Source organism: Kogia breviceps, chromosome 4 (genome assembly GCF_026419965.1).
Source record: "Kogia breviceps isolate mKogBre1 chromosome 4, mKogBre1 haplotype 1, whole genome shotgun sequence".
In the NCBI taxonomy this organism is placed as follows: Eukaryota; Metazoa; Chordata; class Mammalia; order Artiodactyla; family Physeteridae; genus Kogia; species Kogia breviceps.
In genome coordinates, this window is record NC_081313.1 from 170,841,795 (window position 1) to 170,856,757 (window position 14,963).

Genomic DNA, 14,963 nt, shown 5'->3' on the forward strand with positions numbered 1-14,963 from the left:
GCATAAACTGATGTCACTTGTGCAGGTTTTTCCATGCTGGTGACGGTTTTCTTCAGCCAGCTTCCCGGAAGTGGGATTAGTGGGTCAAAGGCTCTGCACATTTTTATGGCTCTTGATATGTTTTGCTAAAATGCTCTCCAGAGGAGCTACCCACCGGTCAACACTCCCACCAGGAGGATGGAACGCCTTAAACCTTTTCTGTTTTCACAGAAGGAATAGAGAGGGCGCCTTTGAGCAGTGTGGTCTTGTTAGTGCTGTTCATCAGAGTCCCTGGTCACTTGCGGGGGCGGGTAATGAGCATCCTGGGTGAGGCACAGCCCCCGACACCTTCCCACCCCCAAGCTGGCAGGGGGTCCTCCTGCCCCCGACACCGCTGCAGAGAACAAGCTGGGTAGTAAACACAGAAGCACAAGGCAGATGGGGCAGTTTAGGAGCAATCAGAGCAGGCATGAGGAGGACGCTCTACCCCGAGACACTGGCTGGGCCACCCCCTAGGAGTTGCCGAACCCAAGTCCACTGGAGAAGCTGGAGCCCAGTACAGTGCCTCTCTGGTCCCAGGAAAGGACCAGGAGCAATGAGAATGTCACAGGGGTTAAAAATGGAGCAGCGCCCCAGGCAGACCTAAGTCAGCACCACCAGACCCCTCTCTCTCCAGAGAACTGAGCCTGGCATCCCTGCCGCATCTGAGGGCTGCTCAGTGGGTAACTCTCAAGTGTAATCAAGTGCTTGGTCAGCTAAGGGTCACATTCTGCATTGTGCTTTTTTATTCTGGGCACAAACAGAACGAGATTAGAGAGCGGGAGCAAGGGCATTTCTAAGAACGCTACACCAGGGGCTGAGGGCCCGGCTGGGTGGCAACGCAAGCTGCGGGCACATCCAGGGGCGTGAGTGGCTGCCACACTTGTCTCCAGTCCTGGCTCATGTCTGATGACTCTGTCCAGCTCGCTTCAGCCCTGCTGCAGTCACCCCGTGCTGCAGGAGGCAGCTCTGGGTGGCCCCCAGCCCAGGGAAAGGGCCTCCCATGTACTTTCCCCAATTTCCCAGGGGCAAGGCCGGCACACGACTTTCCAAGGAAATGAGCGCCCTGGGAATGTCGTTCCTGGTTCTAGAGCTTTCTGGGTGCTTTGGCATGCCCCTTTGCCAAAGAAAACTTCTGGGCTACAGAGCCATGCATCTATCTTCTAATAGACCCCGAGCCAACTCCTAAGCTTGCAGGGAGAAACAGTGCTGCTCAGTCCTTGCCAGCATGACCTCCATGTGGGGGACAGTGGCTCAGGAGGCCAAATCCGCACAAAGGCACCCAGTGAGTGGACACGGGCGCTCCTGACAGTAACGTGAGTCTCCGGTACGCACCTCAGCCCTCAGGACACAAGAGGATTCTCCTCGGATGAAGGATGGGGGAGGTACCCTTCAACTGCTCTGTGGATGGGGACCAGTCCCTGCCCAGACCTGCATGTGTACCTCGGAATGCAGGGGAATGTCACAGAGGCCCCTCTTCCCTCTTCACCCGTTCCCTTTGCCCTGAACTCTCGGGGGGTAATGGGTAACACAGGGACCCCAGCCAGAGCACGGGGGGATGAGAGCCATGCCGACATCCTCCCAACAAATGTGCTGTGTGGTCACACCAGCCTTGGACTGCACTGGGGATGGGGAAGAGAAGTGCCCAGAGGCCTGCTGAAGAACTCAGTAAATCTGAAACTCATCCTCAGACATAGCTACTGATGGTCACGGCGCGTACTTTCTGCTATAGGAGGCACCACCCAAGCGCCCAGAGTTACCTGAGTGAGGTAGGGCCACGCCTCCTCCTCAGGATGCTGGCGTGACTGCTGCTGGCTGTGCCATCCTCACAGCGCGCTGAGGTGGCCCATCCCCACTTCTCGGCAAAGTGGTATCCACATGGCCCAGCTGATGTAGTGAAGCCGGAGTGAGCCACTCACCTTCTCAGGGGTCCTCAAGTTGCCTCCTCTAGGGTAGGGCCTCAGGAAGGTGCTGGGGCCACCGCCCTTGCTCCAAAGCCCCGGCTGCTTAACAGCAGGCTCCACCTGCTAGCACCACGTTCCTGCCCGCTTAGCTCTTGACCCCAAGGGAGGTGCTGTGGTCATGCCCCAGCCGCAGATGGAAGCCTGAGGGTCCGGACATGAAGCCCCTTGCCTGGAGCCACAACTGATGAGCAACAAGGAGGCCCTTGCTGTCTGACTGTGAAGCCTGAGCTCTTGCTAACTCATGCTTGTGGGTTCTTCAGGCTTTGTTCAATTCTAAAAACCTTGTGCTACTGAAGTCTTGGATCCCCTGTGCTACACCCACTGCCTGTGTGTCCATAGCTGGTAAGGAGGAGGGCCCTGGACAGTGAGTACCACATGCGCAGCCCAGGCCAGCCCAGGGCAAGCACATACCTGCTGGAGGAGGCCGTCCAGTGCGTCCTTGTCCGCCTGGGCCAGGCCATCCTTCTGCAGCCTCAGCAGCAGCTCGGCCTTCCGGTAGGGTCTCAGCGCCAGGAGGTGCAGCACCCGATCACGGAAGGGCCTCTGAGACACCCCGCTGCCCCCACTAACGCTGCCAGCGCTGGTCTTCTTGATGGCGCTTGCCAGGTTGATGGGGGTCGCCCGCTTCCGGGAGGGCACAGCATCCACTGCCCCCGGGGCCGGTTTCCGAAACTGAACCTTTTTGCCTGCAATAAGAGCCACGCATCAGGGATTGGAAGGGGTGAGGGAGCGGCCACCGTGTCCCACTGCCTGGGGCCTACGCCAAGTTCCTGAGCGAGCTTGTGGACACCCATGGATGGCAGATGGCCGATGGCCGACAGCCCCAAGCTCTCACTAAGCCCAAGAGGAAGGCAATTCAAGCCTCGTCCAGCCCCACCTGCTCAGTGGGGCCCTTGGGCGGCTGCGACTGCCACCTGCTGACCACAAACAGCTCAGTGGGCACTTGCAGGGCCCCACAGTATCAGAAGCGGGAGCTACAGGAAATAGAAGCGGGCTTAGAGCCTTAACTGACTTCATCATGGGCAGCCTACATCCTGGGGACGCAAAACACCTGACCCATATGGGGAGAGGGGGCTGATGTTAACAAGGGAGTCCCAGAACTTCCAGAGGCAGGCACCCAGAGCCTGAACTTCACAGCACTATGCTGGTCCCATAGGATCCGCCGTTCTCTTTTATGAAAAAGGAGAAGAAAATAAAGGCGTCAGGGGCCACTTGGACAGCTGCTCTGGAGACCCCAGGGTGTGAGCAGCCCCCCAGCTGTGGCCCTGGCAAGTGCTCCTTGGGCAGACCTGGCTGTGCTCAGAGGCCCGGGGGCAGCAGGCCGATCCTGCACCCTCGTGCTGCAAACAGAGACGGAAGAGGGGATCCTCCATGGAGCCTCCAGCACTGCTCTCGAGGGAGGGTGCTTCCACTCCTAAGTCATTAACTCCACCTTGGACGGCGCTCCTGCCACTGAAGGAACGAGGACTGCTGAGCAAAGTCAGCGCACATCTTGAATCCTTGGGCCAGAAACCTCTCCACGACGACTTGCTTTTGCATGTATCCCTCAAATCTGATTTGTCAAATGAACACAGGGAAGAAGTGCTTTTAGAATCCTCAGGGCCAGACTTCGCGCCCAGAGGACCATCTGAAGGGCCGACATGGGTCGGGGGGAGAGGCCTGACACACCCAGGACGTGCACGTCGGTGGCTTAAGAGGCCAGGACACGAGCGTTTCCGCCAGAACGTAAACTACTGCAAAAACCTTCACTGTACCCAAAATGGCACCGTAAGACGAATTCTGGACCAAGTTTTTGGCTGAAAGACCCACCCCAAATTTATTAAAATGTGTACAAATGTCCACCTTTGCATCTTGAAGCAAAAGCAGGCTCTGAAGCCCTTTTAGCTGGCACCCCTTGGGCAGCTTACAGCCCAGGGCCCAGGCTCCCTGGTCACTTACAGCCACATCCACTGGGGCCCAGCGCTGACAGGCAGGATGGATTCCTGCACCGTCTGGGGTTTCATTCAGAGCCAACCCCACTGCCAAGCAAGGAAAATCGCATGCTCTTTGGAGCAGTGTGAAACGCTCTTGCTTTTCCTTAAAGAAGAAAAAAACCCCAAAAGCCATCAAGGTTCTCCCTTGCGGTAAGCCGTTTCACACCTCTCTCAGGCCTTTCTTGCCTGGCAATGAATTCCAGTGACTCTTTAACTCCATCGGCATCCAGGAGGTAGGATGACTACAGCAAGATGATGGAGCTTTCTAAATAGGTAGTACTTTTCTCCCTACTTTTGATGTTGTCAGTGTCTCGACCTCACTGAAATTGTTTCCAAGCAGATGCCGAGGGGCCAGAGACTTCCCAGTGAACAGGGATCAATGCGTTTCCTTCCTGGTCTCCACCCTACGGTCCCTCGCTGGCCCCAACACAGCAGCAGGCTGCCCGCCATAGGGTGCATCTCGTCATCTGCACCTTGCCCCGCCACGTCGGTCTTGGGAAGGAGACATCTGGGCAGGTGAGGGCAGGGGTGGCAGCTGAAGGACAGACCGAAGCTCTGGCTTCACGTAGGGTGAGGCTCCATGATGGGTAGAGGTCCCTGAGGCTACAGCCTGGGAGAGGAGCCCTGAGATTCAGAATGCCTGGGATTCTCGGGCCCCTTAGTCCATCTTGGGTTCAGAAGGCAGCAGATGCCATCCAGGAAGGACCTTCCGTCCTGACCCAACACTGACCCAGATCATCCTACCTCTGTCAACCCATCACTCCCGCTCCTGGTCTGGATGGGCCCCGAGTCTCTCCTGCTCCCCCGACAGCTGCCCAGCAGGTACAAGACCCCCAGGCCCCTGATCCTCACCCAGGTAACGGCCTCCGGGCTTGATGACGATGGCGCCTCGACTCCGTGTCTCCTCCTCAGCCTGTGCCAGGCTCTGCCGTGCTTTCTGGTAGGAGTCGTCGGTGGCACACACTGTGATTTTGTCCTGGATGCTGCCCAGGCAGTCCAGGTGGACATCCCCTTGGCTGCAAGACAAGGGGCCAGAAGCCGAGATGAGCACCTGGGATGACCAGGAGAGATGGTCACCACCCCCATGCCCAAGAAATGTGGTTTGGTGCTGACTTGGGCAACAGGGTTTCTTCAAGGCACATCTTGACCCAAAAGAAACAAGGGAACCCAGGTCGCTGGGCCACAGGTGGCACGCCAGGACCTAGACCTTGTGCCCTGGACACACTGTAAGGAGCCAGGGTGGCTCACCTGAGAAGGGGAAGAAGGGGCGCTGGGGCTGGAGGTGGTGGGTAAACATCTGCACAGCAGGCTGCGGCAGGGGGCGCCACAGTGGAAGTCGGGGGAGGCGGGTCTGCCCACTGGAAGACCTGGGGCAGCCTGAGCAAGGCTCACCTGGAGACATACTGCTGGATGCAGTCAAAGCTGCCCTGGGGGCTGTCACGGCCGATGTTGGAGAGGTAGAAGGAGAACGTTCGCGGCTCCGTGGGGCAGTCAGGCTGGGGGATGGAGATGTGCTGCGTGGAGAGAGGGGGACATCACCGGTGGGTCCACAGCACAGAGGGGACCACAGGATGGGCCAGCACAGAACCCAGGCCCATCCCTGAAGCATGCCCCTTACAGTGGGAATGTGCAACCACATTCCTTTGAAACGCACCTCTGTTTTCCCGACAGTGGCAGGACCAGCGTGTCACCATGGACAGGCTGCTGGTGGGTCCTGGGTTCTCGTGCAGTGGCGGGGGGGGGGGGTCCTGTGTCTGGTTTCTAAACAGCAATGGCAACTCAGTCTGAGGAGCACAGAGCACTCAGCACACAACCAGAGGCAAGGACGCCACCCCAAGCTGGGCCGTGAGTCAGTTTCCCCACCAAATAGGGCTGATCTGGTTCAGGACAACCATAAAGGTGAGAAGAGACAAGATGGGTCGGCGTCAGCAGCGGGCAGGGCATGCTGAGAGGTTGAGATGCCCTGACCCGCACTCCCACTTAGCAACGCCCTTTCCACCTCCTCCAGGCCGAACACTGACTCCACCTGGGTGTCTGTGACGAAGGCAGGCACAGGCCCCGAGGGGCTCACAGATGAGCAGCACTTGCCCCCAATCAACCGTGACAGGGTATGCGTGTGCCACGGTTTATGTAACCCCAACTTCAGAGAGCACCACTGTAGCCTAGCGAGGCAAAGCCACAGCCGCCAGAGAAAACAGACAGACGGCCTGGCTGACAGACAGACAGACAGCACTAGTCCTGGCCAAAGTGCAGGGCTCAGCGTAGGCAGGACATCCAGAGGCCACTTTATTCCAGGCCGACCCTCTGGCCCCCTGCCCACACTGGGTGAAGGCCAGAAGCTGCTGAAAAACACAGACAGGAAAACCTCACATTCCGGCTGCCAGCCCCTGTGCAGGCAGTGGAAGGGCCTCCAGAACCCTGTCACCAGAGGTGACCAGCCTTAAAGTTATCCCTCGGCTTGAGCACAGGAGCTCATCACAGCCAGGCAGACACACAAGGTGGAGTCACGAGTGGTCAACAAGAAGGGGCAGCACTGGGGGTTAGGGGGCAGCAGGCCTTGTTCCTGGGCTGTTGCACCGGCCCAGCAGGCCAAGGCGAGCACGTCTCTTCTTTGGTGGTGTGAGGACACTAACACGCCTCATCAGCACTGGACAGAATGTGGCTCAGGGCTGAACCCCCCCTGCCCTGTGCCCAGCTGTCACATGTGACTGCAGGCAGCTCAGCCTGTCTGAGCCTTGTCCGTGAGAGCAAGGACACAGCAGCTTGGGCCACAGGGAGGGATGCGGCTCCCCTGCCCCAGCCCTCAGGGGGTGTGTAGACCCATGAGGGAAGCTGGGAGGTCACGCAACCCAGCGCTGGCTCAAAATGCTGCAGGACCCCCTCAATGCACAGCCACTCCCTGCTCCAAAGAGAGGCCCCCGCCGTGCACATTGAGAGACAAGGCGTCACAGAGTGGCTCCCAGGCACAGCCGCTCAGGGCAGGAAGAGCCTGGCCTAGGGGAGAGGGACAGTCTGCACCAGCCGTCCAAGGACTGCAAATGACCTTGGGCCAATGATCATCCCTGTCCCCCACCTCCCCGCCCCAGGATGAATGCTGCCCAGGAGAAAGGCTGCCCCGTTGGCCCAGCTCCACCCAGCCACCCAGCTGGGGTCTGTCCAGCACTCCCTCCTGGCCCTCCAGCATGATCCTGTCAATGCAGTTCAGGGGTAGGGCCCACCCACGACACACACCCAGTGGCAGGTGAGGCCAAAGTCCATGGAGGAGACCAGCAGGGTGGCAATGCCAGGTCGGCCCTGGCCAGCCACACAGGCCCTAATCTCAACACAGACACCTGTTTCTTTATGAGGGTCATAAAGAGATGGAGTAGCTCACACTCAGCATCTAAAACAATCAAACCCAGACTGCCTGCTATCATTCACCTCACGCAGGAAAACACACACGCACACACACACACACGCACGCACACACACACACACACACGCACGCACATACACGCTCCAGTGCGTGTGCAGCATCTCGTCCAGCACTAGTAGCCACCCTGTGTTGTGTGCACATTCCTTTGCAGATGTGACTTTTGTTCTCCATTATACAAGTAACTGAACACCCAGCACTCAGATGCTTCTGAGGGTCACTGTGGGAGGTGCACCTGCAGCCAGATACACACTGATGCAGTTGCCCAGAATGCGGGAGGAAGACTGGGCACCACAAAGTCAGAAAAATCAAAAGGCACTTCCGATGGAGCCTGAACCCCAACAAGGGTGGCTCTTCCTCCATCCTGACCTTGATCCTCTCCCTCACCACATCCTGGCTCTGGCAGAGACCAGGCCTCCCCAGGTGGCATTTTTCCATCTCAGTCTGCTCAAAGGGCAGTGGCTGCCATGACTGCCACAGTCCCCACCAGGCTATCGCCCCTAAGAGGAAAGGAGAGGGTACGTACAGCATGAGGCCTGATGCAACCGTGTTTCTCTCTGGGTAGGGGTGTGGTGGAACCTTCACTGTGATCCTTTTACCCTGTGAGAACCTTTTCCACATGGGTATGTATGGCCACTTCCAAAATCCTGGAGGCGAGGGCACAGCACGGAGTCCAGAGGAAGGGCAGCTACTGGGGCTGCAGGACGGTGGGAAGGGGAGGCTTGCTTGGAGCCTGGCACTGGAGGGTCTTGAAGCCCCAGGCCCTCCCCAGCTCTGTGGCACCACCGCCTATGGAATCCTCTGGTTAACAGGATGTTTTGCTGCTGGTTAATGATGCTGGTTAATGGCTACCAGTCACTGGAAACCAGCCAGCTGGGCATGAATGGCTCAGGAATGCGTGGCTTTCTCTGTGACAGCAGAGAGCTCGACACATGTTCCGAAACTTGGCCCCCACTTAGCAGTACGTGTGCCTTCCGGACCAAGTCTCGGCTGTCCCATGGGGACCACCACGTGGCCCTCAGCTGGCCTGATGGCAGGTTTGGGTGCATATCTGATGTTAGCCCCAACTCCTGGTTATGGGGAAGCAGAGGGAGTTGCCATAAACTTAAGCATGTGTCTGTGTGCACAGACGACAGATGGACCTGGAGCAACAAACAGCCTGTCCCATCCCAAATGGTCCTGGGCAACTGAGGGACTGACATCCACCTCTGAGGCCTGAGGCCCAAGAGGGGGTGTTGTTTCTGCTGCGAGTAGGTCGAGTCCCTGCCAGAGCCCTTAAATCAACCCCCCTTGAAATCTCTCCCAAGTCAGGCCGGCAGCCCTCCCCCAGACCTGCGGGGCCTGCTCTGTCTGCGGTGCAGGTGGGAGCTTTGATGAGACAAATCAAGTCCCGAGCTGGGTGGGGGATAAATGGTGGGGAGCACTTGGTATTCCAGTCAGGTAAGAACAAGACAAAACAGGCACACTCAGGAACCAAACTGACTAGCCAGGCTCTCTCTAGCCAGAGGGGTTTTCAGAGAACGTTTGTTTTCATTATTTTTCTTTTCCAGGGAACCCTCAGAATAAAATATATTTTGGGTAAAGAGTTACTACCGCGCAGCTGAATACACTCCTAAGAGTTGTAGTGGCCTCTTCCGCCCACTGGGAGGCCCTAGCTTCCTCAACCCCAAACCCACAGCGCTTTCTAAGCACCTATTTCCTTCCCGAGAGCCGCTCCTGCACGCTGTGGGCCCTGGGAAGCGGAGTGCACAACGCCCGCCCACCTGCCCGCCCCTTCCCGGGCTTTCCGAGTTATCCCCCTGACACAGCAACAAGCACCCCGTGGCTCAATCCTGTGCACATCCCTAATGATTTCCGCAGAGTTGGCTCCTAGATCACAGAGACACCGGTCAAAGGCCCTTGACAAGTGCCACCAAACCTCATTCTGTAAACTGCCATTTGGGTTCCTGCTGCAGCACATGGAAATGCCTTCAAGAGCCCTGGATGCCAACCCTACTTCCCTTTCTTTCTTTTTTCATCAACTGAAGAGTGCTGGGCTGCGGCTGGCCAAGTGGGGTTTTCTTTTCCCCTCTGCAGCCTGACGCTTCACCAGCTGTCAGGGGCTGACACCTCAGAAGTGACCCCTGATGGCAGAGGGGCCCAGGTCAGCCAGCTCAGTGCCTGTGAGAGGGCAGAGAACACACATGTACACGGCAAATGAAACAAAGGTGAGCATTTTGCTCTGAAGACGATGCCCTAGATCATGGATGTGCTACAGGTGGGGCCAGGCTCTCCGGGGAACCTGGCAATGCCATACAGTCGCCCCAAGGAACCAGCCAACACTGGGGCCCAGCCGAACAGCACCCAGCCCTGTGGCACTCACAGCACAGGCGGGGAGGTGGCTGGACTGGATGTGACTCCCAACCCAGGAGTTGAGTAACACCGAGACCCTACGCCAGCCGTACTGCATTCACATCAGGTGGGGATTAGCACCAGGAACTGAGTGAGAGGGTTCTGGACTGCAGGGAGGACTCTGGTTCTCCTAAGGCCACGTTAACCTGCATACAACCCTTGAGGTGGGTGGCCCATCTCCCAGGCAGGGAGGCCAAGGAACAGAGGGAGAAGATCTAGCCAAGGTCCCTGAGCTAAGGAGCAAATAGGGTCTCAATCTTCAGTCTGCCAGCTTCATGGCCTCTGGGAAGTGGGCCCTGTCAGCCTAAATGGGGTCCAGAACATCGAGTCAGCCCAAGCATCAGGAACACTGAATGAACCTGCCCAACTCTAGCCACCAGCCTCCTACTCTATTTTCCAACCTCACAGGTGGAGTGTACAGAGAGACCAGGAGAAGTGGGAAGCGAGCCACCCTGCATCCTCTCCTCCTCAGCTCTGAGTGACCATGCAGATATGGCCTGGCCAGGACAGAGTCCGCTGTGTGCCTGGCACCAGGCCAGGCCTCTCAGACCTGGCAGGGAGGAATGGTCACATTCCAGCAATGCCCAGGAGGAGAAGGACAAGGTCCAGAGGTCATAAGGAGCAGACTTAGCACCTGATCGTGGGCCACAAGAGGGCGCCACTGGGCCAGTCTGGCAGCAAGCCCAGCATTGACCTCCAACCCCTGGGGAAATGTCTCAGGGAAGATAAAGTGGAGGCTGCAAAAGGGTGACGGCAGGAGACTGATGGGGCCAATGAAGGTGCGGAGGAAGCCCCAGAGGAGGCATGGGGGTGGGGGGTGGGGGTCGGGGGGAGGGCCCTGGGGCCTTTAAGGGCATCTCACGGACTTTGACTGGTCTTGGTGTGATGGTCAATTTGTGTGTCCCCCTGGCCAGGCCACAGGCCCCAATGACTCTATGAATGGTAATCTGGGTGTGCCGTGGAGGTATTCTGTAGATGCAGTGACACCCACGACCAGCTGACTTTAAGGAGATGACCCTCCATGGTCTGGGTGGGCCTCATCCAATCAGCTGAAGACCTTAAGAAGGAAACTAAGGCTTCCCTGAGGAGGAAGAAGCATGCCTATGAACCCCCGTGCCAGCTCCTACCCGCCCCATGGAATTCAGACTCATCAGCCCCACTACCACATGAGTCAATGTCTTGCAGTAAATCTCTTGGTATCAATGTATCTGCACATGCAGACACATATCTCCTCAAGGTTCCATCTCTCTGGAGCATGCTGACTGGGGCAAAATCCACAGAACCCCTGGTTCTGTAAGAAGCCAGCAGGCTGTCAGGTGGAAACTGACTTAGACACATGTGACAACTCTTCAGATTTAAAAACAAACAAACAAAAAAAGACTTGTAACGAAGACTAGAAGAAAAACTAAAGTGTTCTAAAGCATCTTTGGTGGGCAGAGGATATGGGGGTCCTAAGACCTGGGGGGGTAAGGATTATGGACAACCCACCCTTTCGTCCATTCCTCAATTTTTCTGTAAGATGGTTATTTAGAATCAAATACCTTTCATGAAAAAATGGGAATGTTGAGTTTCTATAACCCCCCTGCCCAGTACCAAAAGCCAGACAAACACCCGTGGTCCCAGGTCCACCGACAGAGACAGGTGTCCCACCCTGGGGGGGCACAGTTCCAGGCTTGCTTGGGCTCCGGGGCCATAGTATTGAATCAGCACAGAGATCAAGTCAGAACAGGGGTTTGGTGGCTACAGGAAGGAAGTGGGAGAGACTGAGGAGCCACTGGACAGGAGAGCTGCCTTCAGGCCACAGATGGCCTGTTGGTGTGGCCCCAGCCACAGGACCAGCCTGGAGGCAACCAGAGGCAGACCCTGACTCAGCATAGGGCCCAGCTTGGCACAAAGGTGGATGGGGCCAAAACACTGCTCCCAGCCGACTGCTGTGCCCAGCAAGCCCTAACAGTGCAGGGAGCACACCAGCTCCACAATTCTAAATATGATTAAGACCAAAAAAAGACTCACCCCCTGACTTCCTTGAAATCGGATCGAAGGTCTCAGTGAAACAGGGTCCTGCAAAAAAGCAAGATGGAAAAATGTCAATAAAGATATCTGGAAATCCAAAGACTCACTTCCCAGTCATACAAGGAGCCAGATAAGGACAGTGTTTTCAGGAGGGGTGAAAAAAAACTCACACATATTGAAAATTACAAGAAAGGTTACCGGAGTAGGGTTTTGAAGGATCAGTAGCAGTTCCTCAGATGGCACAGGGGCCAGGGCTGAAGGTACACATGAGAGGCAAGAGTGAAGATACAGGCAATGGGCAGCCCCCCTTCACCATTCTCCCCAAACCAACATAAGCCCAGGTCATCCTGCCTCAGAGACACCCGCTGGAAAGGAATCAGGGTGGGTGAGCACCACCAGCCAGGAGGCAGGCTCATGAGGTGACGCCCTGCCCCCCAACACCCTGGCAGGACAGAGCCCAACGCCTGCCCAGCTCCCACGTCACAGCTTCAGAGCAGCTTGTCACTGCACTTGGAGTGGCGGAATTTCCAAATGTCACAAGAAAAAATACACCAAAAAACTCAAAATAATTTAAGCTTTAGCTATTCAGAGATCAGCCTTCTGGTGGAATTTTAGAAAGAACACGGATCCAGATGGAGGGTTGAACCTCTCTTTCTCATCTATCTTGGAGCCCTCAGCACCCACCTTCTGTGTAGCAGACACCACCCAAGAGGGTGGTGCTGGTTTGTCACCACACCCCCTTCCTTCTACCCCCAAACCCACAGGGCTCACTGTCCTCCCCAGTTCCTCCACAGGGTGCCGAAGTCTTGGGCTCTCCCACCTCCATCAGAGTCCACCTCTCAGGTCTCCACCCTAGCACCCCCTAGAGGGAGGGGAGGCTCTCCCACCTGGGCTCCCCACGCCTCTCTCAGAGCGTCTGGAGTGGCTACCTGTCTGCTCCCCGCCCAGAATGTCAGGCCCACTGCAAGCCCTGGGTGGGTAGAGGAGCTACATACACGTGGGGAGAACCAATGGGCAGACTGGCCTCTCAGTGCCCATGACCCCATCAGCCACTGGGATGAGAGCTGTAGGCCTGTGAGGGAGACAGGGCTCAGCCAGCTTGGACCCTGTGGGCCACACACTCACCCCACTTTGCTTACCAGGAGCCTCCCCTTTTGCCAAGGATCTCCAAGGACTCTGCCATTTGGAGCAGACCTGAGAGGTCACACGGAGCTCCAACACTTACCTCCATGGGATCTGACACCCCAGAAACCACCCCACACTTCTAAAGCACAACACCCCTCACCGCCAGGCCGGCAGATAAGGGAGGTCCTCCAGCCCCTGCAGGCACAAGGGCCACTGTGCTGCTGAGACAGGGGCCAGGCTCCCTTCAAAGCAGGCTCAGGACCAGATGACCCGTCCCACAAACCACAACAAGACCAATGCCTGGGCTGCTGTTCAGAGTACTAGAGGAACAGCATCAGGGCCCCTGGAGATGCAACATTTAAGTGGCCTTTGCTTGGAAATGGGTGAAAGACAGAGATCAAAAAGAAGACCTGCAGGTGGCCAATAAGCACGGCAGAAGCCCTTACTCATCAGTGAGGAAGAGATGCCGCAGGCACCTACTGGGATAGCTAAAAGAAAAAAGATGACACCCCAGAACCCTCGTTCCTTACTGGTGTGAACATACAAAGTGCTGTAGAAAAGTCTGGCAGTTTCTTAAAAGGTTAAACACAGAGTTACCACATGACCCAGCAATTCCATTCCTAGGGGTATACCCAAGAGAAATGAAAATATGTCTGCACAAAAACATACATAAATGTGCATAGCAGAATTACTATTCAAAAAATAGCCAACAACCCAAATGTCCATCAGTTGGTGGACAGAGAAACAACAGAATACTACCCAGAAATACAAAGAAACGAACTCCTGATGGACACAACATGGACTAACCTCAAAGCCACCAGCTAGGTGAGAGTAGTCCAACATATAACACCACACGATGGATGATTCCATCTATATAAAGTTCCAGAAAAGGCAAAACTAAAGATCACTGAGTGCCTGGAAGTGGGGAGTGGCTGCAGACGGGCTGGAGGGAACTTCTCGGGTGGAACATTAACACTCACTGACTATATACCTAAAATGGGGAAGTTCTATGGGTTATAAATGACACCTCCATAATGCTGTGACCTGCCCTAGGGCATACAGAGGGTCTTTCTCTGAAGACTCGAGTGGGCTTTGAGGAACACCACCTGAACATGGGGAGAGACTCCCGTCTGTTAACCATTTTCAGTGCAAGAATGATGTAAAGTGGGTGGAAGGGAAACAGCAGAACACACAAGAACACAGCAAAGACAGCGTCAAGGTAAAGCCACCCTGTCTGTCATCGTTACGGAGCTCTCTACTGACATCACCTGATCATGAAAGCTAGGAAGTCAGAGTGTTCTTGGCCAGGGAACAGCAAGTGCAAAGCCCGGAGCAGAGACGTGGGACAACATGGTAGTAGAGAGCATGCAGGACTTGGTTCTCTTGCCCCCAGGTCTCTCGGTCCAGACCTCCATGCAAGACTCAGCTCGGGGCTAACCACAGCACCATGTGTGTCTGCCATCCACACACAGCAAGGCCTCTGTGTTCCAGGGTCTTGGGGGACAGGGGCCATGACATCAGCAATGACATGAGCCCGGATTTAGGTAGAGAAGGAGAGGAACTAAGAAGGGTGCACCTTCCCAGAACAGACTCCACCAGGGCAGCCCCCCTGGTGCCTGGCTGACTTGATGGTGTGGTGGGCCATACTCCCCCTGGATCACACGCTCCCTGTGGGCCATCTAGTGAAGGATTTAACTGGCCTAGTTGTCAAGTAAGTTATTTGGGAGACTCCTTTCTCACAAAGTCATTCAATCCCCAAGGGCAATGAGAATAAGACTTTATACTGTAGAGAAGTTAGCCAAGAGGCCTAAAAGCACAAGCTTCCTCCACTATGCCAGGAGGGCTAGCTTCAAGTGTGTGTCCCCATGCCGCCTGACTTTCATCATAGAACCAGGGTCCAGGCCACATGGGTTCTTGTGGTGTCTCCTCCCTCCAGTAGGAGGATCAGGCCAGGTCCTTCTCGTCAATAACAGAGCAATTCACTCATACCACTGTGCGTGCGTGTGTCTGCACACACGCGCGCGCGCACACACACGTAGGTGATGGGCCACCTGTCTATCGCCATTA

At 56.2% G+C, this 14,963-nt stretch overlaps 1 protein-coding gene across 2 annotated transcripts in view; it reads right to left on the minus strand.

Annotated features, from left to right (window-relative positions):
• Window positions 1–14,963, minus strand: part of ELL (elongation factor for RNA polymerase II) — an 81,827-nt gene that overhangs the window by 17,241 nt on the left and 49,623 nt on the right. For both annotated transcript variants that reach the window (XM_059063551.2, XM_067032498.1), the window contains exons 2-5: window positions 11,772–11,819; window positions 5,348–5,469; window positions 4,808–4,971; window positions 2,394–2,668 (exon numbers count right to left, since the gene is read on the minus strand). In XM_059063551.2, coding sequence (XP_058919534.1) covers window positions 2,394–2,668; window positions 4,808–4,971; window positions 5,348–5,469; window positions 11,772–11,819 — 609 coding nt within the window. The remainder of the gene's footprint in view (window positions 1–2,393; window positions 2,669–4,807; window positions 4,972–5,347; window positions 5,470–11,771; window positions 11,820–14,963) is intronic.